Here is a 24,992-nt window from a genome sequence, read left to right as displayed (position 1 = left end):
GAGAGACAATGTTATCACCAGAAAAGCAGGACATGAACACTGTCACACCGTGCAACTAAGGTAGGTCATAGTCCACCAGAACTCACCCTTTATCCAGCTGTGAGGAAGACGACAGAGTTCTAACTTTATCCTGTTCTGCCTCAGTCTCGTGCCTTGCTAACAAACTTTCAATGTACGCTGATGTTTGAACAGAGTCCTGTCCTTTGAGTGATCTCTCTGTATGCCGTTGATCAAGACAGGCCTCTTGTTCCTCTACTTGCTCACTATCTTCTTTTGATATTTCAGTGATATCTGCCTCTGTCAATGGCGGCCATTTCTTCATGCTTGCACAGACTAAAAACCCATCATCGCTGTCGGTTGTTGGGGATGGAGATGCTGATCGATCATCTACCAAGTTCCACATGTAAGGCTCAGCACTTGTTGGATATTCAACATTTTGCTCAGTGTGACTGTCTTCAAACTGGCCCTCTATCTTCTGTATAGCAGTAGTGTTGTATGCGAAATGTAGGAAAAACTCATCTGAAGGGCTCACTCTCCTGTCCATCAGTTCCCTATAGGAGATAGCCTTGGGTTGGTGATCCGCCTCAGTTAAAGTAGAGCTAGATGGCCCCAATATGGATGCTACTGTTTCGTAACTGTGAGAAATGGATAGTGGAGTGTGTGAGTGAAACCTGGAACCATGCAAAAACAATTGTTTCAATAAACATGCATCTAATTCAAGAAACCACTGAGTATTAGAGATACTGAAATAAATCCCATGCAAAAGCAGTCCAGTTTTACCTTCGGTTTAAACTTTAATAACATCAAACCAAGAATATACATTCAAAAAAATAAGAAGACAAGCCTTAAAGTTTCTGTACCTTCCACTCAATGGGAACAAGTCCCCAATCCAGATAAATAGATTCCATGAAGATATTATTGAGGTCTTAATGCTGTGAGTGCAAAGACCTTTGGTCTTTTTTTAATCCTCAGGTTTACTTTTAATTGATGCACACCATGTTGCATGCTAGAAACCATTTGTTTCAGAACAGCCTTATACTTACCCTTTATGGAAAACACCCACAATAGCCTTCACTAATCCTGAGGTCTCTTCTTCCTTTGTTGACAAAGAGACTTCTGCCTGTTTTTCTGTTACTGTTCCCTCTGCCTCCAAAACTTCCCAACCCAAGACCCCCAACGGCTCTGATGTGTCCAATGGTTTCTTCGCTGTTTGGGTCTCCTCTGCTGCTATTCTCTCTATTTGTGATTTGCTGGGGACCCAAATATAGAGGATTTTACGGCATGGTCCACATACCTCATGCACCAACACAATACAAAATGTAATTATATATAGACTTTGAAATTTACCATGCACTGTATAATTGATTTACTAAAGCTTTATTAATCCAAGCAGTCCATGTAAAGCAAGTACTAAACTGGCTCCTTTCACAGCAAACATTGCAAGAGCATTGGGCTCTTCAACTTACCCATCATCTACAGAGAGGTCTACATTTTGCTTTGCATCGTCTTTGAATTTCTCCACTGTCATAAAAACAAACATAATAAAAATTGCGAAAAGAAACAAGACAAAGAAAGATAAATGTGGCCTTAATTAAAACAATGTAAATCTCACCATGCACAAGTTTTGTACTGGAGCTGCTGACAGATGTAGAGGGAAAACCAGGAATTCTTGTGTCGCTGAGATATGACTGAGTTGACTGTTCATGAGGCAATTCCTGTGTTGTATGCTTTTCAGTAGAAGGCAGAACTGGAGTAGCCAATTTGTCTTTCTCAGTTGGATTCAATTGCAAAATGCTGGGGAAACCAGGAAGTTGAGTCAAATGTGGACATGATGGAGTCATTGCTACCATGCGCTTCATTTCATCTTGCTGATGTTTATGTTTTGCTGGAACTGTTGAAATAAGACAAATCTTCTCATTCCGCAGCTTATAAAACCAGGACTTCCCCTGTGTAGTCCTAGTTTGTATTTTTATATGTTCAGAGCTAAGCATCCTCGCTGATGGAAAACCTGGAACACATGAAACACATGGAGCAGATGTGTATAAGCTGACCATGTTTGGTGGTCTGTTTACAACCTGAGCTGAAGGAAAGCCCCATACTCGGGCTTCTTTTGGGCAGGATGTCACTAATGTCACCATGCTTTTTATGTTGTTGTGATATAGCTGGTCCTGTCCAGCAAGTCCCATAATCATGTCTGCCCTCTTCTTCTGTGACTTTATCACAATTGGTTTTGTTTCACTTAGCCACTCTGTGCTTGTGATTGTAGTCATGGATGCAAATCCTTTGAGACTTGAAACACTGCAGCAGCAAGGTACACAACTTATCATATTGGGTTCAATCTTGGATTTGTGGTGAGGTGCAGAGGGGAACCCAGGGGTCCTGGATGCTTCTGGGCAAATTGTTACCATGGCCAGCATTAACTTTGCAGTTTCTCCATCTTGATTTGGACTGTGTATCACAAACACTGTCTTCTTTGGATGCTTGTCACACAAAGTGTGTGGATCAAAAAGCCATTGGAATTTTGAGGCCCCTTCAAAGGATGCAAATCCTGGGAAACTGGATACTTTGGAGCAAACAGGTACAAGACTCAGCATATTGTATCGAGGGTAAGATGGGAAGCCTGAAATCTTTGATGCTCCTGGACAAGAAGGCACCAAAGCAATCATGTTGTTTAGGTTGTCTGTGGTAATTGGTGAACTGTTAATCCTAAATGGAGTTTTCTTTTGTGGTCTGTGCATCAATGAAGCCAGTTCCACAACCCATCCTTTTTCCTTGTGCCCTTCAACTGATGAAAATCCAGTTACAGTAGAAACTAGAGGGCACAAAGGAAGGAGGTTGACCACATTCGGGCCATAATACACAGTTTTTGGATTAGGGATAGCTGGGAAACCAGGAATACTTGACACTTTAGGGCAGGATGGTACACAGGAAATCATATTCTTCATTATCATTTTGTTGTCATTTGATGTGTTAAGTATGATCTCCCTCTTTGGTAGCCTCTTCAAATCTGTCCCCTTTTCTGTCACCCACTCTACACTTATATCCCCAACAAGTGATGGGAATCCAGGTATTTTGGAAACGTGGGAGCACATTGTAGAAAGGCTGATTATATCTAGTGTAGAATACACACTTAGGGGATTTGGATGAGAGGGGAATCCTGGCATCCGTGCCTCTTTTGGACAGGATGGTGCAAGGGAAACCATTGCTTTCATTACTCTCCTAACTCTTTCACATCTGTCAGGCAGTGACACCTGCTTTTCTTTCATTCTTGGTTCAAAAAGTGGCTCCTTGCTCATTGTCCAGTCTTTTGAATAATGAGATGATGGAAATCCCGGTATTTGCGACACTTTTGAGCATATAAGACTGACCATATTTGTCATGTCAACAACATACATCGTTCTTGGTTTTGGTACAGAGGGAAAGCCAGAGATGTTGGATTTTCTTGGGCAACTTTGCGCAAGAGAAACAACTCCTTTCATGTCTTTGTGTATTTTATTGTTATTTAGGATTAATACAGAAGCCTTTTTAATTTTCTTCTCCCATAATGGCTGATGAATAGTGTTCCAGTCTTTGCTGTCAGCTTTCTGCACTGATGGAAAACCAGCCATACTGGAGACAGCTGGGCAAGATGGAAGGAGACTGACCCTACCAGACCCATTATAGATCACTGTAGGTTCAAGAGAGATGGAAATCCAGGGATGCGAGCCTCTTTTGGACAAGTTCGGGCTAAAGATGACATGGCCTTCATTTCTTCATTGTAATGTCTATCTTCGATCACGGCTATGTTCATTTTTGGCAGTTTTACCCCAAACGCTTTGTGATCTGTAGCCCAGCCTTGATGATGCTCCGTTAATGACGGAAAACCTTCAACACTAGACGTTTTTGGACAAGAGCTTAAAAGACTCATCATGTATGATTCATGATATACTATAGTAGGTTGTGGAACTGGTGTGGAACAATATTTTGGGCAAGTTGGTAACAAAGCTCCCATTTGTAAACTGTGTTGTGGTACAGAGGGGAACCCTGGATTTCTGGCCTGTCTGGGACAAGACTGTACAAGAAAAACCATTTCCTTCTTGTTCTTTTCATCCTCATTTGATGAACATGGCAGTAATATTTCCTTCATTTTTGATTGTTTCTCCCAGACTGGGTTTTGATCTATAAGCCAGTGTTTTTCTTCTTTTACGGGCAATTTGGATGGCATGCCAGCAATGTTTGTCATACTGGGACAGGTTTCCATGCAAGAGGACTGCTTGTTTTCATCCACAATTTGTTCTGCTAGATCTGCTTGTCCTTTTAAATGAACAGCACACTCAGTGATTAGAATTTCCTTATCCTTTGATGGATTATTCTGAATAGATTCGCTGTCCAGTAGGCATTCGTTCATTTGTTTAGCAGTAGCAGGAAATTCAAGTATGCCACTAACTGCTGGGCACATTGGCAACAGATCTGCCATCCCAGCTTCTGTCTTTGTCTTCATTTCATCATCAGTGTCTAACATCATGGCAGCATCAGGGAACAATGGGGCATTACTGACCATTTCTCTTATCATTTCCATTTCTTCCTCTGATGTATTTCTAGTTATCGCTGTAGTTGCCTTTGGCAGCTCCTCCCATTGTATGGTTGTGTTTGCAGGATGTTTTTCTAACTGCTGCTCAGCATTATTTATTTGGGTCTGGGATGGGGGTTCTGCTGCATCGGATCCAACGGGGCCTGATGGCTGTAGTGAAACCATGTTTGTTTCTCTAAAGAGAAGGTAAATACAACGTTATAGACAAAGTTTACTGTAGGAGTGTGCTAAATAAATGAAATATTGTATCTATAGTGTTGCATTAGAGCATTCCCATTTCCAACACTGTGCAGTAAGAGACTTTGGTGTGAGTACTAATAAGTTTTAGTCTCATGCATGCAAATTCAACAAATGCTGTTAATTCAAAACTTACTCCAGCTTGTATTAACAACTATCCAAAAAGCTCCACTCTGGCAAGCAAAACATCATGCCACACCATTTGTTAAGTTTGATCCTACAACCTCTGTTGTAAAAAGCAGTTCTGCAAAGCTAGCACTAATACTGGGTGAAACAATACTTAAAATTCTTCACAGTATATTCCTCTTATACTACTTAGAATTGTACCATTTATAAAAAGCAAGTAAATGAAAATAAACATTGAACTTTGTCTTTCTATAATAAATAATTGCATGATGACAGATGCATGGATGTTGTAACACACCTCTGCGTTGATGAAATCATGCAACACAGATAATTACACCTAGATCACACTGACAAGAGATACGATCACACCTTAGCTCTTCAGTGTTATAGCATGTAGTATCGACATCTCCTGACTGTACTGAAAACATTTTATTTGACTCATCTAAGGGCATGAAACCATGACCTGCCACAGTGACTTCAGCAGTCTCTGTTTCATTAGCAGTATGTCCCTTCTCATACATCGATATCTGTTTCTAGAGTATCCTTTCGACCCAAGGGGCTAAAACAATGACAATGAAATCTGTATAAATTTAGGCAACACAGAACAACTCAAAGCTCCAGAAATGGCACATACAGCAAAAGCAAATTTTGCAACAATCATTCAGATGGTGTTTAGATGAAAATGCATTATTGTGGCAAAGCAACACATCTTTGCATCACTGTGCAACCCATCCAACCCACCTCTTCCTAACACTCAGGAATAATGGCATGTCAGGTACAGAGTGCCACATTCTGCAATGCAAGTTTCTGAAAACAGAATCAAAAAGAAAATTTTTCAGAAACCAAATCCGCTAATGTCACAGGCAGAAGTCCAACTCTTAATATCCAACTCACTCACCCTTTTTCTAGAACAGCTACTTCTTCAGCCTCAGTCCAACAGCCCTGTTCATCTTTATGCATCTCCAAAGGTAAGCCCACCTCCGATTTTGCTTTCTTTGTGTCAAGATCTAATCTGGTTGGAATGGTCTCATCACATAACATCTCAATTCCATTAGATCTAGAGGATGGCTGATCCACTTGGATTTCAAAAGTTGATGATGGTAACTCTCTGACAACCTCGATGGGACAAGTTGAAGACTCAATTGTCAATCCTTGTTGTACATCCTCTGGTGCATCTTGGCTAGGGAATATAAACTGCACATATTTATCTCTGTCAGAAACCTTACAAAGGGACTGTTGTTCAAATGACAGCTGTGTACTCATCAATACTGGTGTTTTAACTGGCCACCCCTGTCCTAACTGGTGCACATGTGTTGATGGTATTCCAAGAACAGAAGCTTTCTCTGGGCAAGAAGGCACAATATTCACCATATTTGGAAGCTGGTCTATGTAACTAAGAGCAATGTTTGGACAAGAAGGTTCGAGAGAAAGACTTGCCTTCATCATATCTTTGCTTGGAGACAAATACTTTTTGTGAAATTGACAGCTGCCTTGCATGTTTATCATCACAACTGGCCAGTCCCCTACTTTAGAATAAGAAATAACTGACACTCTTGAGGGGAAACCAATGATACTTGACTGTGTTGGGCAACATTGTTTCAAGTGTACCATGTCTAGATTTTTTTCTACTATGGCATCAACAGCTTGGGGAGCAGATGGAAATCCAGGAGTCAGGGCTTGTCGTGGGCATGATAGAAGCATACTCAACATTATTTCCTTGTCCCTATATGACATTTCCTTAACTGTAAAATCTCTGTAAACCACTCCATACGTTCTATGGAATGGCTTTTCCCAAAATGCTCTCCTGTTCAAACACCAGCTATCACACTCTTTTGCAAAATTTTTTGCAGGTAGACCTGGAATTTTACCTTGTTTTGGGAAAGTGGCTAAGGATTTCAACATGCTGGGAGCCTCTTTCACCAAAGCTTCCACTGCTCTCTCTCCTATCTTTGACGGAACTCCAAGAGTATTAGAGTGTTTGGGACATGATGGCAACATTGATACCATTATTCTGAGCACTCCCTTCTCTCTAAAATAAATCTTATGGTCATGTGTTACTGACACTTTTCCTGGGTTTGTTAATGGCTTTTCCCATACTGGCTGTTTGTCTACATTCCATTCCGCTTCATCAGATTCACTGTGGATTCTAGATGGTATTCCACAAACTCTGGAATGTGTTGAACAAGTAGGCAGCAGATTTATCATACTTGGCATATCTGCTGACATCTGACATGGTACTGATGGGAAGTCTGGTAAACAGGTTGCCTGTGGGAAGAGGGGCAATATGGATACCATAGTTTTGATCTCATCACATTCATGATAGAACTTATTAAGATCATCTAAATATAATGTAACCGCGGCCTTCTCCCTGGAGAATAGCAGACACATTCTTTCCATTAGCCACTGTACCTGTTTGGTGGAGTCTCTAATTGGCATTCCAGGAACTCTAGATTCCTTTGTACAACTAGGCAATAGAGCCACCATAGTTGGGCCATCAGCTAATGTCAGTGTCAGAGCAGAGGGAAACCCAGGTACACTAGCATTCTCAGGGCAAGAGGGTAATATTGCACTCATTCTTTCAAAAGTGTTCTTATCAAAACATGAAACTGCATTTAGAATCTGCACTTTTCTTTTGACAAGTGGACTATCCCACTGTAAGCTTTTATAAACAAACCATTCCTTGCAGCCGGACAAACAAAGTTTTTGTCCAGTCTTTGAAGGCAAACCAGGGATTCCACTATGTCTGGGGCAAGAGGGCATTACATTGACCATACTAGGTTCTTGCTGTGGAGCAGAGGGTATGCCAAAGACATTGGCTTTTTGTGGGCAGCTTATCAACATAGCTACCATTCTGCCATCTTTAATGGTTTCTGTGTCTTTTGGTATCCACTGAACGATGTAAGCTTCTATATTCTTCTCTGGTTTTTTGTTAATTAATCTTCTCAAAGCATGCCATTTGTTGTTCTTTGAATTGTTTTGATCTCGAGATGGCATACCAGGAGTTTGGGTTTGTTTACCACACATAGATACAAGACTGACAATATTCAGTAACAGCTTCTGGGGTGCTGTGGGTATACCCACAAGGCATGATCTCACAGGACATAAGGGCAAGATTGCCACTGAGCTGTAAATTTCTCTTTTGTCTACATCTTCAGCAGCACCTGGGGAAATATCTTGAATCAGGACTTCACCTTTACTCAATGGTTTCGCCATCACAATATGCCTGGTTTTAACCAAACCTTCACCTTGAGCACTAACTGGCTCCTTAGAGGGTAAACCAATGACTCTGGTTTTTCTTGGGCAACTAGGAAAGAAATCTGCCATGCTCGGATCTTGCCTTGGTGAAAATGGAACACCATGTACACCAGGTTCTTTTTTTGGCACAGATGGAAAACCAGGAACGGTTGCCTTCCAGGGACAAGATGGTAAAATATTTACCATATATTTTAGACTTTCTTTGTCCCCATATGACTTATGAACCAGAACAGGATTGTTTCTCAATGGTCTATCTAATATTAATTCTCTCAAAATGTGCCAGTCATCATTGTATGCCACAATTCTTTGTCTAAATGGCATTCCTGCAATCATTGTCTGTTTGGGATATGTAGGGAGACAATTGGCCATACTTGGAGTGTTTGAAGCCTTTTGCAGTGGTGCAGATGGAAAGCCTGGAACACTTGCCTTTCTAGAACATGTTGGCAACATGGACACCATGACTTTAACCATACTAGTATCACTGACATCTTCTCGCTGGACACAAGACATGTGTGAAACAAATGCTTCTTCTATCTGCAATGTTCTTTTCCACAGAGAAAATCTGTCCCAAACATTATTTTCATATCCATTCACTGATCCCACAGAAGCTAAACCTGGGACCCTGCTAATTTTGGGACATACAGGTAAAAGGTTGGCCATACTCAGCTCTCGTTTCAAAGCAGTTGGGAATCCAGGAATACTGGCAGACCTTGAGCATGATGGTGCTACGTTCACCATTTTTGTAATTCCTACACTACCCTCATAAATGGAACTAACATTATCTAAATACAGGAGTAAAGGCAATCTCTTGGTAGATACCTTCTGAAAAAGTAACCTCTTATCATCTGGCCAAGGTATAACTTGTGACTGATGTAAAGATGGCATGCCAGGAATCTTGGAATATTGTGAGCAACTTGAGAGTAACTCAGTCATACTCACTGTTCCTTCAATCTGAGCTTTAGGCTGTAAAGTTGGTAATTGAGAAACAGAACTCCCTCCTGGACATAGTGGACCAAGATCCGCCTTAGATATGTACACACATTTTTCTTCTACATTGACTGCTGAGCTTGGTAACACAAGTTCCTGTGTAACTCTATCTTTTTCATACAATGGCCTCTTATCCATAGAACAAGCCACATTTTCAGTTCTCCCTTCCTCCATACAATGCTCTGACTCCAAACCACACACACCAAAGCTATTTGTTGAAGACAATGCAAAATTCACACTAGATTCTTCGCTTTGATTTGACAAATTCTTTGTTGTGGCCTGCTGTTCTGAGAGAATCCCAAAATGACAGTCCAATCTTGAAGTGACTTGGTCCGAGGTGGTTGTGTTGCATGTGATTTTCTTATCCAAAACAGGTATTGGAACAGTGGGGCTGATTTTTACAGTGTCTCTATGTGGTTTCTCCCTCTGTGAGTTTGTTGTAATGGGCCGCTCTCCAGTCTGAGCTTCTGGTGTTTTATTCATCACCCTTGGAGGAAAAGTAGAATTGGTGTCTCTGAGACAAGACGACACTGAAGCAGTCATGGTCTCATTTCTGAAGGAGTAGAGTACACCAAAGATTGATGTCAGGACAAAAAGACTGATGCACTTAAGAAAGCTGTTTAACGAAATCTACTAATTTACTTTTGCATTGCTAGTGTTAACATTGATTAGAACTTAGATGCATTTTCAAGACTATAGAATGGGTAGGCATTAGCTGATCGAACACCATGCCAAACTTACCCCAAATCCATAGAAACAGCTTCTTTTTTGTGGGCCATTCCTATCCTTTCTATTGGTTTTGTGTCAGAGGCTGTAGCAATTTGAGGCAAGTGCAACAAAGGTCCTTGGAGTGATCTGGAAGTAGGTTGGGTGTCAGTAGGAGAATAGGGTATATGCTGAACAGGCTCTGGTTGAGTTATTGTATTCCCTAACTGAATGGACATCTTAGACAAGTGACTCGTTGGTTGGACCAGAAGCTCCTTGACTGGAGTGGTTGCATCATGAAAATCAGGGTTTTGTGTAGGCACAGTAGAATAGGGAGGAAGTACTGGCTGGACGTTGGGGAATGTCGTTGTCGGCCGTGATTCTGGCTGATCCATCTGTGTTTTTGGCATCTCAAAATATTTTAGCCCTGGGGCTAAGGGTGTTCTGGGGCTAAGGGCCAGAAGTGAGGCCATGCTCTCAGGTCTGAGGGATAAACAGACATTGTGAGGTAAGGAAAGTCTTCACCACAGTAATGCAGCAACATCCACGCCATTTTCACAAAATTCCACTGAACAGCATACAAGCGGGTGAGCAATTTGAGATGGGGCTACAAAGATTATATATGGCAAAAAAATACTACAGGAGATTCAATCCAGACGGTTACCAAACAAACAAACATTTTGTGATAAGTCATGGAAGAAATGACCAGGTCTTGGCAAGCAGCAGTATCCTTTTAAAATAATACAATAAAAGAACACTGCCAGATCTGGCACTTGCTAAATCAACATGACTTTGACTAAGATGCTTTTTTTTAAATTTCAACGTGAAAAGAATCCCTGTGAAAATCCCATATGTTAGGCAAAGGCTATTTCATGCACAGCCAAATAAGCAGTGTCATGTTTCTGCTGCCTTAAAAGTAGCCACAAGACTCTAAGCACTGGAAGCTGCTCAACAGAGGGCACCAAGGTCTTTCTTCACTTGATTGTCGGTGGACATGGGAATCTGAATTACAAATACATTTCTACAACAGTTCCTGAATTCTGACTGGGAAGACCTTTTACTTTCTGCCACAGAGCTCTCAGTCTATACAGTAGAGTAATGTATTTAGCCTAGAAGATTCCCAGAGGCCCTTTTAAGCCGAACAAATGTCTTTTTAAGCCGAACAAATGCCCTTTTAAGCCAAACAAATGCCAGGGATTTGATTGTGGGCTGAAGTATTGAAAGCCAAGGCTGCTAACCAGTTAATAGCAAATGCAAACCAAAACATGCTTCCTAATGTTGTTTACAAAGTGGCATGTAGCAGCAGTACAGGGTCTTAACCAAGTTCATCTCCAAAACATGTTCATGCCTTGATCTCATCAGATTTTACAGGTAGCACATTCAGAAACACAGCAACATGAGCATCCTTTTGAAGTCCTTGTTTTTGCTAAATGTCAAATGCAAGTCTGCTATTTCCGGTCCACTTAAAATAATATTTGGCTCCTCTTACCAGCCACATATCACCATCTGAACTGAGGGTAGTTGTCCATGCTTATATAACTATATACAGTACATTCGGAAATTCTTCAGACCCCTTCACTTGTTTCACATATTGTGATGTTGCAGCCTGATGCTAAAATCATTTAAATGTATTTTCCTTCATCAGTCTACACTCAGTATCCCATGATGACAAAGTGAAAACAGAATTTTTGAAACTGAAATATCACACTGACATAAGTATTCAGACACTTAAGCTCAGCTTCTTCCATTTCTCTTGATCATCTCTGAGATGTTTCTACACCTTGAATGGAGTCCACCTGTAATAAACTCAGACACACACCTGTCTACATAAGGTCTCACAGCTGACAATGCAGATCAGAGCTGAAACCATAAGGAGGAAGGAACTGCTGCAGAGCTCAGAGACAGGATTGTGTTTAGGCTCAAAAACATTTCTGCTGCATTGAAGGTTCCCAAGAAGAACAGTGGTCGCATCATTCTGACATGAGGAAGTCTGGAACAACCATGACTCTTCTAGAGCTGGACCTGGACTAACTGAGACATCAGGGAAAAGGGTCTTGGTAAGAGAGGAGACCAACAACCTGATGGTCACTGTGGCTGAGCTCCAGAGATCCTGTGTGGAGATGTGTTTCCTAGCAACCCCTTTCACAGTACAACCCCAAATTGCTCCTGATGGTCAGACCAGCACCTTGCATGGTAATTCACTGTGTGTGTTAGTCAGTGAGTGAATGAAAGGGAAACTGTGAAGCGTTTTGGAAAAAAGCTCTATATAGCCTTTTTAAATGCAGACATTTAACAGCACAAAGCTACATTTGTTTAGATGGATAAAATCTGTAACAAAAATAAGATTCTGTATCTGTCAACAAACTTTATAATCAGTCAATGCAGACCGTTTTACTTTGAATAAAATGACACCCTATACACGTCCTTCAGGTGTCAAATGTAACAATGAACAAACCAAATAAACCAAATCTGCAATTATGACGAAATATCATATACACTGTGGACTTAATTTTTTGCCATGTATGATTACACAGCACAGCAGTTTTTCGCGGTAACTTATATGCAAAGGGGTTAATGTTTGATGAATATTATCTTAGTAAAGGAAAAGTCTACCCCTGAAAAACCTAACACTGTTAAGTCCGTTTCCATTTTTGCATTTCCAAAAATATTTAAGTGTTGTTCAGTGTATTTTCCTTTGTACAACAGATCAGATCAGCCGTCACAGGCGAGACAAATAAAAATCTTAATGCTCAGAAAAAAAGTCTTCAACTTTCGCTGAGTGAAAGTTCACACATGAGTGTCAGTGATCACGTCTGGTGAAATATAGCAACGTGTTTTTTTTTTTTGAACGAAACCAAGACTGCAACAGTCACAAAACAGCTCAAGCGGCCAGAAGTGGATTGGCCTACATCTGTCCGCATAGATTTTTGTCACCGTGACAGCATCACTTTACAGGTGTGTAGTCAAGATCAAATAGAGTTTGAAGATGGGTGTCCGACCCTACATAATGATGGGTCGGAACGTCAACACTGATGGGCATCGTGGATTACCTGGGTTACCTATCCTATTACCTATCCATTGTAGTGCAGATAATATCCAGATAATGTCCAGATAATACCTATGAATGTCTCAGGTGAGCTACCCAGTGTCTACTGGATGTTCCAAGACCTTGACTTAAAATAAAGGGAAGCATTAACAAGTATTTGCTGTCTTTGAAATAGTTTATCTATTTCTAATATAGTCTGCAATTAAACTCACATTCTACTCAAGACGGACTGTTCAGCGCAACACTTTCCTTAACTGATCATTTTGTCATCTGTTGAACTTGTGTCTGTTTTGTTCATTCTGTTTTGGTGTTCTTGTTGTCACAGTCCTACCTGGTTTCGTGATGGACTGTTATTTTTGCTTTGAAAAGTGTTGCATAAAGAAATTCTAACTTCAACAAAACAGTGCCAAATCAATCTTATTATTAACTTTTCGAAGTCCTATCAAATTTTCTTAATCAGTGGTAGACCCCACATCTGCAGTCACAGTGTTGGAGTATCTGAGGTGAATGATTCCTTTACAGCCATGCCAACCACACCAAACACTTCAAAACACCAAACGCGTCAAAAGGCCGTCTTTTATATTCCCTTACCCTGCTGATGTCTTGACGACCTTGATTCCAAAGTGCACGTCTCTTTTCTGTTCTGAAGCTCTGGACGGATCTGGCCTCCAGCCAGTAGGGATATCAGGGCCTGAACAACATAATATCAAGTTAAACATGGAGTCATTGCATATAGGTATCACTAATCCTAATTCACTTCATGTTGTGTTCATGCTCACTTGTAGGTGTTGTATTCTGGTTATCCTCTTCACTCAGTGTGCTCAACTGTCTTTTGAATTCTGAAAGGAAAGAAAAACACAAACAACATTTTTTACATGATAACCTGGAAGTTTATGTTCATGTGCCTCCACGCCAGCACAGCATGAACAGTGTGGAATCAAGTGTTTAGCTGCTTAACTGAAAACAACCAGCAGGGGGAGACATGCTTCATAGTGGATGGATGTGGTCACTGATTTTAATGCTAAATGTAATCACACACTTCCTTTTTTATTTTGTACCTGTGTCTTGGTCACTGGGGGAGGCTACAGCAGTTTGGAATATATGAGGCTGGGGAGGAAGAGGAAGAGGAGGTCCGGAGAGAACAAGAGCAGAGGAAGGTGAGGGGTGTACTGGAGGGGTGACCTGGGGTTTCCAGGAAGGAACAAATCCAGACTCTCCTTGAGGTTTCTGCTCTAATGACTGATCAACGGGCAGAGCGGATGAAGCTGACAGGGAGGAAAGGGAGGCAGAGGAATGATGGGAGGGAGGGCAAGACAGGGCAGTAGACAGGGAATGGAGGGAGGGAAATCAGTAACCCAAACTTAGAGTGTGCTTTACAGATTCACATAAGATAGGAGACAGGAATTGAGAAGCCTTCAGACACCATCACATTTATATAAAGGTTGCTGCAGCATCAGCTTAAATACACAGAGAGAGGGAAAAGTAAATCAATTTAACAAACCCCACAACACTGTCAATGAGCCAATTAACATTATATAGTTTTCTCCTTTCAGATATGTAATATCGTGTATAACATATGAAATACCCACTGTAAAATGTATATATGTACTTATATTAAAGATATGCAGATATAATTCTATATGGTATAACATATCACGAACATACTGTACATGTTGAATGATCTATATTCAATTTATATATGCAAGTTTATTAAATCAACATATATATATATATAAAAATTCTATATGCTCTTGAATGTTCTCTGATTTTTTGTTAATTTCTCATTATTGCAGTACATGTCAATATATAAAATTGTTCCAATTTCTAAGGAATTACATACATTATAATTTCATATATGTTTTTATTTTGTATGTACCTTTATTTCATATATGCAAATGCAATATGTGTACATATATTACATTTGCATATGAGATGTCTGTTCTATAATATCCAACCTAGAAAGATAAGACCTTAGGTTGAAACTCTTGTTTGCTCACACGCTAAAGGAGACCACGCTAAAGTAATATGCTGGGTATTCATGATTTCATCCATACAATTAGACATTCAATGAAAATACTAAGTGAGGGGACAGCTGGTCTGATTAATACGGTGGTTGTTCGAGTGAGGTGAATGTCTGGATGAGGCTTCATTGTCTTCATTGTCAACAAATTCCATGAAAGTTTTCAAGAGACTGGTCTCAGTTCAGATCAATCTACATATATGTATAAATATACTGCACATTTGGGCACTATCGGAAAAATAGGCCCTGGAATTCCATATGCTCTCCACTAATGCTGAATGCTGAATTATTAAGGATGAACCAAAGCTACATGTTAGTTAAATGTTAGAGCAGAAGAAGAGGCACTGGGTTTAGATAAGAATAGAGAGGGTCAGGCCCAGGCTGATCAACAAAGAAGGATGTTAGGGTTGAGCTGGGTTAAAGGTAGGGCAATATTACATGGCATCTCTATTCTCTGCTTTTTCTGCAGCACTGCAGGCTGTCCATGATCACTGGCAGAGAGGCGCAGAAACTTAGGAGAGAGGGTTGTCTGTGCTAGAGGGGCCTGAGATTTCGGAGGCCTCCATTCACTCTGCCAGGAAGCTGGAAAAAAGAGGAGAAGGAAAAGAACATGGGAGGACAGAGGGAAAACAAGTACAGGCAAAGTAACAGGTTTGTGAAAGGGAAAAGTGTGAACTAGCCTGGCCTACGCTGTTTCTCTGTCCCTGTACCTGTCTCAGGGGCCGATGGCAGACTGGTGGGTCTGGTCAGGGCTGAGCCTGGCTCCCCCACAGAGGTGGGTCGAGTCTTAGGCTGTCTGGGAGCAGGAGGTGGTGGAGGTATAGTAGGGAAGGAGCTGAGAGGAGCTGATGAGGAGGAGGGGACAGAAGAAAAGGAAGGAACGCTCTGTGCTCTCCAGACACTCGGACATGCTGAGAGAGGAAGATGGGAACAGTGACAGAGAAAAACTAGAATTACGGCTTTGCGGTTGTATCCCTCCGCCAAACAGTTAAGTTGTAGTTTATATCCATGTCTGTCCAGACTCATATCATATATGTAGTGAAGACTTTGAAGGAATAAGGTATAAAGTGTATTTTTTCATAATTAGCGTACTTGATTATGGACAAAAAATATGTTTTGTGAGGTCACAGTGACCTTGACCTTTGATCTATAATCATCAAATTGTAATCAGTTCATCCTTGAGTCCAATTGAACATTTGTGCCAAATTCCCTTAAGGTGTTTCTGAGATATGGTGTTCATGAGAATGGGACGGACAGACAGATAACCTGAAAACATTATGGCTCCAGCCAGGGGCATTAAAGGAGGGTATTAATGAAAAATGCAGAAGAAAAGCATACTAATGCTAACTAACTAAAATAAATACTGCAACAAATACTTAAAGACATTTTTCATATTGTCTTTTCAGACTTTTCAGACAGTTAGCTAACTCGCTTTGCGGTTGTCAAGTTAGCAGTTAGCTTGTGTCAGACAAACAACTGGCAAGCAGTGAACAGAACTGAGAACCTCCCAGTTAAACTTTTACGCACATAATACTCTTTTAAGCTTGTTACAGTAAAAGCTCTGACTTGAGACCTACAGGATTCAGGGCTGCTTGGCAGTTCCCCTTCTCAGCCTGTGAAGCTAACGTTAGCTCAAGCAGCTAAAGAGCAGAGCTATCAACAGTATCGTAAGGAACCATGGTAGTGTCATATGACTTTTGGGCAACTGCCACTACTAACTAATGATAATACTGATACTAAAGGAAAGCTAAATTGCAAAATTTCCTGTGGAAAAAGTTTAGTTGGCTAAAAAAGTTTAGCTAATTCTCAATGGAAACTAGCTGATTTAGCTAGAACAAGTCTGGTTTGGAAAAAGAAGAACCTCCACAATATGTTTGTGTTAATGACTGGTAAAAACACATCTTGTTTATTTTAGAGGAAGCAATCATAATTTAAATTGCACTTGTAATATTTGAAAAAAAAATCTATAACTTTGATTATAAAATAACTACTATGTAAACCAGAGGCAAAGTACCCATGCAAAACTCAACGCTAAGAGTTTACTTGTGGTATTCACAATCCAAAGACTGGTATAAAACATATGTACTATATTTTGGATCTTCAGCTATTTAAACTACTCAGTACCTGTTTGTGAAGTATCAGAGAAAGTGGGAGAATGGAGAGATTGATCTGAAGGGGAAGGGGAGAGAGTTGAGGTGGAAAGGGCTTCAGGAGGGGTGAAGGTAGGGAAGACCAGGGCCTCCAAGGCCTCAGCTTGATGGGAGTCACAATGGAAGCTATGGGGCCTTCGAGGAGCTGACATGGCCACTAAAAAGACAGCAGGGGTATATTCAGGAAGTGGCACAAAGAGAAGAAGAAAGGGAAGAAGTGGGAAGATAAATTAAAAAGACAGGAAAATGGTGAGTGAAACTAGACAGATAGACAGATATAAGTATATTGGTTTGGCAAAATTCTCCATCTCACCCTACTTTTAGGAAATGTAACGTACATAAAATAGATAAATGAGGTATTACTTTATTAACTTTCTAAAAAAATGTCTTTTTGGAGAAATATTTTGCTCCAAAGGAATAGTTCATCATTTTGTTTTCTTTCCAACAGTGAGATGAAAAGATGGATACCACTTGTGTCAGTTTGTTAAGTACGAAGCTGGAGTGGGGACATGGTTAACCTAGCTCAGTATAATGACTGGAAGCAGGGGGAAACAGCTAGCTTGGCTCTGTCCGATGGACAGATAACATATAAACACCTGCCAAAGTACTGAGGTAGTTCCTGCTACAGTAGGTGTCTCCAGGGTCACATTTTGCCATGATGACACACACACACACACACACACACTCACAAGGTGAAGACAGTACCAGCTACACTGTCACGGCTGGGAAATATCAATCTGAAAATCTCACTCTCAGAAAGAAATCCAACAATTATATTTACAAAATGTTGAACTATTCCCCAAAAACAAATTTTTAGAATTCAGGATATTTACTCAAAATATTGGTCACAAGCGGTTTCATTTGAAAAACTGCAACTGCTCTGCACTCATATGGTAATTTCAGTATGATGCACAATTCCCTCACCACCAACCAACCTGCTGCTCTCAGTTTCTCACCTGCTGTCACCTGCTGTCATTTCAAATTAAATAAAATTCCAATAAATGCCTAGGAGTTATGCCCTTTGAGACACTGAAAGGCTTTTAATGTGAAAAATCTGCACAGAAAATGTTGAGTTATTAATGATCTATCAGCAAACAAAAGCGGCACATTGAAACCAATGAAAATAATAAGTAAATGTAAAAAGTACTTATAATATAATATGGTAAAATATACTCAAATATACTTATAAATATATTTATTCTAAAACATAAGCTAGGCATCTCAAATAAAAGTCTAGTTCTCTGCAGTTGAAGTTAAAGGCCACACCAAAAGATTTTTGCATTTACTCCATCTACAACAAAGTATTAAGTAAAGCCCACTGTGCTTAAAGTTGAGGAAGTTTTATTAATTGTCAAATCAATGCAATCCTTCAATCTTCGTTACAACTCAAGAATTTATATTCAAACTAAACTACATTTGATCTTCAACAACACACTTCAGAGTTGTGTTTCAAAACATCAACATGTGGACCTGGAACTGGAGCAACAGGATGCTTGGAATGATTATTAATTGCATCTCATATTCATGGTAACCATACAGAGTGGTGTGAAATAATCTGAGCCCAAAGAGACAAGAGACCACACAGGATGAGGAATATCTGTTCACCTGATCCGGTACTGGGCTGGAAAATTTTGGGAAGTGCAGGAGGGTGAGCACGTGTAAAGGCCGGTAATGAGTAGGCATAGGCGGAAGGCCGAGCCTGCTGGTTAGTGCTTGGTGGTCGTTTGTGGGTTCGCGATAAAGAGGATGGAACAGAGGGGTCTGGGGGTTCAGGCAGAGGAGGACGAAATGGGGCCGAGATGGTGGAGGAAATACCAGAGGACGTTTTCCAATCCATCTCTGAGGTTACTGAGTGGAAGATAAGATATGAGACGGATGGTGACCAGGTGAAGTGGAAGAGTGGACAGTGATAATCAGATTAGTGTTCAAAACAATGAAACTACAGACACAAAAAACCTTCAAATTCTGCTGTTTTCATGTAAAACTACACTAGGTTACCTCGGTGAATATGAATGATATGTATGAATTACATATGTCAACACAGTAAGTGCTCTAGATGGAAAACTGTGACCGATTACGACCAATCAGGGAGGAGGATGGGTAAACTAGGAAACAGAAAGATACCTGCGGGGCCTGACTCAACTGCAGGCCTCCAGGCCAGATCATGTATTCTTGCAGTAGGAGGGGCAGAAGCTGTTATAAGAAGAGAAAGAGAACAGCAGACAGAGAGATTAAAAGAAAAGGGAAGTGAGATTTCAATAGGAAACAAAAGAGGAAGCAGAAGTTTTAGAAATAAAAGTGGTCACAGAGAAATAAAAAGGTGAGAAGGGACATCCTCGCCTCAGTCCTCACAGCTGATACAGAGCTGAGGCAGCAGGGACAAAAGACCTGACCCACCTGGCAGGGCTTTGGATCGCCTTATCCTGAATTAATTAATCTTCTAAATCAGGGGCAGAACTCTTTATTTAGAGCAGATTTCTTTAGAGACATGTGCAGGTTAATGCTGCTGTTTGTGTGCTAGTGGTTGTCTCTGTGAGATGTTGAAATTAGACTGGAAACATATTAACACAGACATTACATCACACTATTTAGGCAACATTTACAAACACAGATTTCAGTAACAAAAAAAATTGGTAGTTCAGCAAGGCAAGATATAACTATATAAATATCATGGCTGCTATCTTTGCCAGGTCTGTCTTGTACAAGAGATTTATATTTCAATGGGACTTCCTGGTAAAATAAAGGAAATAATAATGTGAAAAATAGTAATATAATAGTAACTATATAAATATATTTTGGGTCTTCATATATTCACAGCATACCTCCCTCTTACGTAACCTAAAATTATAATTACAAATTACAAAACGTAAAATTATGAAATGATCTATTATTAAATTATGGTTAATAATTAAATTCAATTGAATTTATTTATTCATTTAATTTAATCCATTTAATTTAATATTTATTAAATGTAATTATCATTTAATTAACTTTTTTATTATCTAAAATATGGTAACTTTATTAAGCATAGCATAAACTTAAATAATAAACTAGATTTTAACTTGACGCCTCTCAACACAACAGATCCTCAGTTTCACCTTAAGACCCCATCAGTTCAGTTTATAGTTTTAGTGTTAGACCACCAAACTAATATGCAGTTAATTAAATGACCATATACTGACTCCACAGTACATTCAAACTGAAAGCAGCGAGAACATCCAAGTCTTTTGTTCCCTAGCACAAAGGAGGAGAAGCTGATGAACGCAGTGGCGGATATCATCCTTTATGACGTGTCCCTGTTTGTCTACAGGGACTTAAATAAACAAACGACATCTGACACTGTAGGTGTTCCAGGTGAGTTGGTCAAGTGTAGACTATAATGCATTTTGTGAAAATAGGAGGGAATCACATGCTAACTAGCGCCATAGCATGCAAAACAGTGCTGCTTGACAACTTGAACGTTAATATTGCTAAGATTTCATGTGGTTAACTTATACGCTACTTGTGGTCAGTTGGCACAAAGATTCTGGTTGACATCTACTTGATTTGTGGGCCGTTTAAAAACAGTTTGCAGACGGATCAAACTTGCTAACTGTCTGTTTCATCCATGTCAGAGTGTCCACAAACCTCAACAGCCAGAGCAAATCTTGGTGCCCAGACCCTCTAACTGAGGCCCATTTTGCCCACTGAATATGTGGCACCTGTAAACCACAAGACTGTAGTAAAATCCTACCAGTCATTGCTTTCAAGTAAAACTGAAAGACGGTCATTCAAGCTCTGCTGGTCTTACCAGTGACATGAGCAGCATGTCCAGTTCCAAAGCTGGCCCGTCTCTCCTCTCCAACTTCCTCATCACTGTCATTAAAATCATCCAGATTGCCAATGTCGCTCTGCTTCATGCTCATTAGACTGGCCAAACTCTGCATGTCCTCGTCTCTGTGGAGAATAGAAGAAGAATCCAAAAACATCAGGATTCATCTTCAGAACCTGTACTGGGCTTCAGCTCCCGTTCAGAGATAAAACTACACAGCTTTGATGAATCACTGTTTTCAGTAAATGTTATTGCTGTGCTGCTGAGCTCATGACTTACGTGGCCTTCCCTTCTTTGAGAAACACACAGGACATGGTGAGTTTGAGCGTGGCTTCCACCACTTTGACAGACAGTGGTTTGAGCTTCAGTGTTACATCATACTGGGCCGGCGTGGCACTGGCGTACTTCTTCATGTTGACATCAACTGATGCCAGCACCTTTCTACGGCCTTTTGTCTCCTGATAAACAAATCAAATGGACAGACTTCAAGGCTGAACACAGACAAACTCCTTCTGTCTGAGGATACATTCTCCATCTGAGTCTTCCAATTAAAACTGAACTAAAAAAATTATATGAAACCACAAACAGGGATAACACAGACAGAGCAGACTCACATTTTCAATGACAAAGGTCCAGTCTTTGTCTTCAAACTCCTCTGCAGTTGCTTCCTGTTGAAGAACAAATGTCCATCCAGATTAATCACTGAGCTACTTTCCATCTGTCATCAAAATAATGTATCAGCCACAACTTAACTTCATACCTTGAAGAGTGTAACAGTGATGTCTAAACTCTCTGGAACATGCCAAACCACCAGGCCTCTGTAGGGGTTCTTGATCCCTGGCTGCCAACTGTGGAGCTGACAGAGGATAAACAAAGGATTCAGTCTCAACAGTTTTGCAATGGACTGTCTTTAAGTCTCTGCAGAGCATTCTTTGAATACAAAGTTTTTCCTTTTGAACCCCATTAAATCCAGAACGTATTTCATAGAATTTTATTTCTACCCCTAAAGCCATGTAGAGGCCATTTTGAATGTTGAGTCTTCTATCTCTCTTACCTTTGTGCTGTGACGTCTGCTCCTCCTGATCCACACCACTCTCAGTTTGTCTGGTTGCCTGAAATCACAGCAGAGCACAAATAACATCAGTGTTTCTATCTTTCATCACTACACCTACTGTACTGATTCTGCTGCTGTCTGCCACTGTGTCCTACATCATAAAGACTCTTCAGAGCAGGAATATTGAGGTGTTGACATTTCTGAGTCAGTTATTTTGAACACTCACTAAAGCTGAGTGTAGATATCAGTGTACTTGAACGCTACTTTTTCATTGCAATGTGGCCATTTCTGGTGGCACTACAACGTGTATAAATTTCACACTGAGAATTTGGACTCTCAAATAAAAGAGCAAAAACTTAATATACAGTGAGTGAAATTGGATGCATCCTGGTAGCCCATTCTAAAAACATCTCTGATCTACTCGTACACTATGAAGCCCTCAGACCCCTCAGGTCACCTGGGACAGGTTTACTTAAGAGTTTTACTCAGTTTACTCAGTCTGTGGTGTGTGTGTGTGTGTGTGTGTGTGTGTGTGTGTGTGTTTTAACCACTGAAGAGGGGGGTTATTTCTGAGGGAAACTTCGGGTTGTGCCTGATGCAGATAAACCCCACAGTGATGTTGCACCAGTATGGAAAATTCTTTGGGGTTGCTCAAACAGGCTGACCCTCGTATCATCAAAACCTGTACTGCATTTGTGTCTGTCAGAAAAAGAGGTTCGGTAGAGCCTCAGAGCCAAGAGTGAAGAGAAAGAGAAAGTTTTCAATTTCATGCAATCTTAACATGTCCCTTTTAAAGGTCCATATAGTGTAAAGGTAGATGTCCACATGTTGTTTGATTATAAAGCAGGTCTAGGTTCTATATTAATACTGTGAAAGTATCAAAGCCTCAGTCCACAGAGAAATGCACACAGCCTGTATTCAGAAACTGAGCCTTAAAACCAGCCGTCAGGACTTCAGGAACTTTGTGATGTCACAACAAAGCAGTCGCTGCCGTCAGTCATGCCCCAAGCCACCTGGACCCACCATCCAACCTTGCAGGATTTGGTTTCTCTGAGTGTTTACCTGAAATCTGCTAGATTTTTATTGGATCACTCAGAAAACAGTCAGCCAATCAGAAGAGAGGCTAAGAGCCTCATCTCTTCTGATTGGCTCACTGAGCTGTTGTCCAGAGCTCTTGAGAGAAGCCTGAGAGAGGAGATGTAAAACTACACTGAGATGGTTTTTGGTTCTTAAAATGACAAATATTCTTCTTATGGATCAACACTTCAAATAAAACACAGGAGAAGTATAAAGTATCGGACCTTTAAATGTTTATTATTTCTTCAAATTTGTTTTTATCGTCTGTCAATGCAATTTTAATGTCATCTTTATTTGTAATGTACTTCCATGCATCTGTAAAGCACTTTGAATTACCTTGTGTCTAAATGGTGCTGTGTGAATAAACTTGCCTTGCCTACAGTCTACAGCCAGCAGCTCTGTCTGGCTGTATATTATGCAAATATTTGTTCAGAGCTAAATGCTAACATTAGTATGCAAATATGCTCAAAGTGACAAAGTTAACATCATTTAGAAACTCATGTTTAATGTGGTCACTATCTCAGTTTAGTGGACTAGTACAGTAACATTTACTGAATAGCAGCTAAGGTGAGTGGAACTGCCATTAAAGTTACAGGTATTTGAACAGAAGTCAAAATACTAATAAAGTTTTGATCTGATGGAGCACTAGAAAATTCAGGAGATTTATCAGGAATTCATCCTGTGGAAAACACAAAGGTCTGGACCAAATCAAGGCAATCAATCCAATAGTTTGTCAAGACTTTGGACCAAAATCACAACTGTAAATATCATGGTGGAACCAAAGGTTAGTAGGATTAGTCATCTGGGGACCATAAACATCTGCACAAAATTTCACAGTATTCCATATAATAGTTGCTAAGATATTTCAGTTGGCACTAAAGTGGTTATTTTCTTTTATTATTTGTGTCCTCTTGCTGTTGTTTTATGGCTGCATCAACCCGCTGTTACCACTGCAATAAGTTAATTATCATCTAATTTCATTTCAGTCTGATGACAGGGTCAGAGGAAGAGCAGGGGCCCAGGACATGATGGTTTGTCAAAGACAATCGACAGAACACAGACACACACACTCATCTGTGTGCCGTCAACACACTGAGGGGAGGAGCTCGGGACGAGAAAATGAAAACCTTGTGACACTGATAGAAAGTGTGACTCCTGAGGATAAACATCTCCGCTCGGATGTGTGTGTGTGTATGAGAGAGAGAGCGAGAGAGAGAGAGAGAGAGAGTATCAAGATACTGGAAACACTGCAAATACATATACGTTTTTTGAGTAGTGAGAGACTTCCTGTTCTCTTTCCAAAACTATTCCTCCTGCATATGGAGTTTGCTCACCATCAGGAGAGGCAAACCAGGGAAATGGGGCCTCTGCTGCTTGTGAAGCATTTAGGGGACATCTGTAAATTTTAGGGTCTGCCAATAGTCTGCATGTGTGTGGGTGGATGTAGGACACCCCATCCATCACTTTGAATCCAGAGATTTGACTCAGACTTTTTAGCAGCTTGTTGTGTGCACACTATACACTGTACACACTAATACTTTATACACTAACACTGTATACACTGAGGCTGTACACACTGAGGCTGTACACACTAACACTGTATACACTGAGGCTGTGAGCCACTGTGTATGAAACACAGACAATGTAAACATTATTAGTATATAAACTATGACCACAGAAACCATTATCTGTGATTTGTGTGGTCGGTAAAAGGAGTTAAAACAGTATTAAAACAGTATATCTGTATTTATCATAGGTCACCATGATAGTTCTTGAACTTGGAACACTTGTCGTGGGGTTATCAGTGGCGATCCTTGATTCTAGGGGCCCCCAGGAAAAGAGCCCCATCCAAGCCCATCAAAGAAACATCCACATCCACCCACCCGAATGCAGACTCTTGGCAGACCATAAAATTTACAGACATCTCCTAAATGCCTCACATGCAGACTATCAG

General features: G+C 40.4%; 1 protein-coding gene across 10 annotated transcripts in view; it reads right to left on the bottom strand.

Moving 5' to 3' along the window:
* The window catches only part of ehbp1l1a (EH domain binding protein 1-like 1a), a 44,398-nt gene that overhangs the window by 11,862 nt on the left and 7,544 nt on the right, over nucleotides 1–24,992 (bottom strand). For 2 of the 10 annotated variants that reach the window (XR_008826560.1, XR_008826559.1), the window contains 20 exons: nucleotides 21,962–22,019; nucleotides 21,668–21,763; nucleotides 21,522–21,575; nucleotides 21,187–21,365; nucleotides 20,887–21,032; nucleotides 19,221–19,289; nucleotides 18,702–18,944; nucleotides 17,071–17,253; nucleotides 15,657–15,857; nucleotides 15,385–15,528; nucleotides 13,985–14,191; nucleotides 13,706–13,765; nucleotides 13,518–13,617; nucleotides 9,917–10,363; nucleotides 5,832–9,728; nucleotides 5,675–5,740; nucleotides 1,613–4,745; nucleotides 1,467–1,521; nucleotides 1,044–1,250; nucleotides 87–635 (listed from right to left, as the gene is read on the bottom strand). Coding sequence is in view for 1 of the 10 variants with exons in the window: in XM_056368571.1 (XP_056224546.1) it covers nucleotides 13,518–13,617; nucleotides 13,706–13,765; nucleotides 13,985–14,191; nucleotides 15,385–15,528; nucleotides 15,657–15,857; nucleotides 17,071–17,253; nucleotides 18,702–18,944; nucleotides 19,221–19,289; nucleotides 20,887–21,032; nucleotides 21,187–21,365; nucleotides 21,522–21,575; nucleotides 21,668–21,763; nucleotides 21,962–22,019 (1,740 nt within the window). In the remaining 9 variants the exon portion in view is untranslated. Of the gene's footprint in view, nucleotides 1–86; nucleotides 672–1,043; nucleotides 1,251–1,466; nucleotides 1,522–1,612; nucleotides 4,746–5,674; nucleotides 5,741–5,831; nucleotides 9,729–9,916; nucleotides 10,364–13,517; nucleotides 13,618–13,705; nucleotides 13,766–13,984; nucleotides 14,192–15,384; nucleotides 15,529–15,656; nucleotides 15,858–17,070; nucleotides 17,254–18,701; nucleotides 18,945–19,220; nucleotides 19,290–20,886; nucleotides 21,033–21,186; nucleotides 21,366–21,521; nucleotides 21,576–21,667; nucleotides 21,764–21,961; nucleotides 22,020–24,992 lie in introns of all 10 variants that reach the window. The other 8 variants (XR_008826566.1, XR_008826561.1, XR_008826562.1 and 5 more) reach the window with 8 other exon arrangements.

This window comes from Seriola aureovittata, chromosome 23 (genome assembly GCF_021018895.1).
Source record: "Seriola aureovittata isolate HTS-2021-v1 ecotype China chromosome 23, ASM2101889v1, whole genome shotgun sequence".
Classification (NCBI taxonomy): Eukaryota; Metazoa; Chordata; class Actinopteri; order Carangiformes; family Carangidae; genus Seriola; species Seriola aureovittata.
Note: the sequence above shows the minus strand (reverse complement) of the source record. Positions and strands in the feature narration are given on the sequence as shown.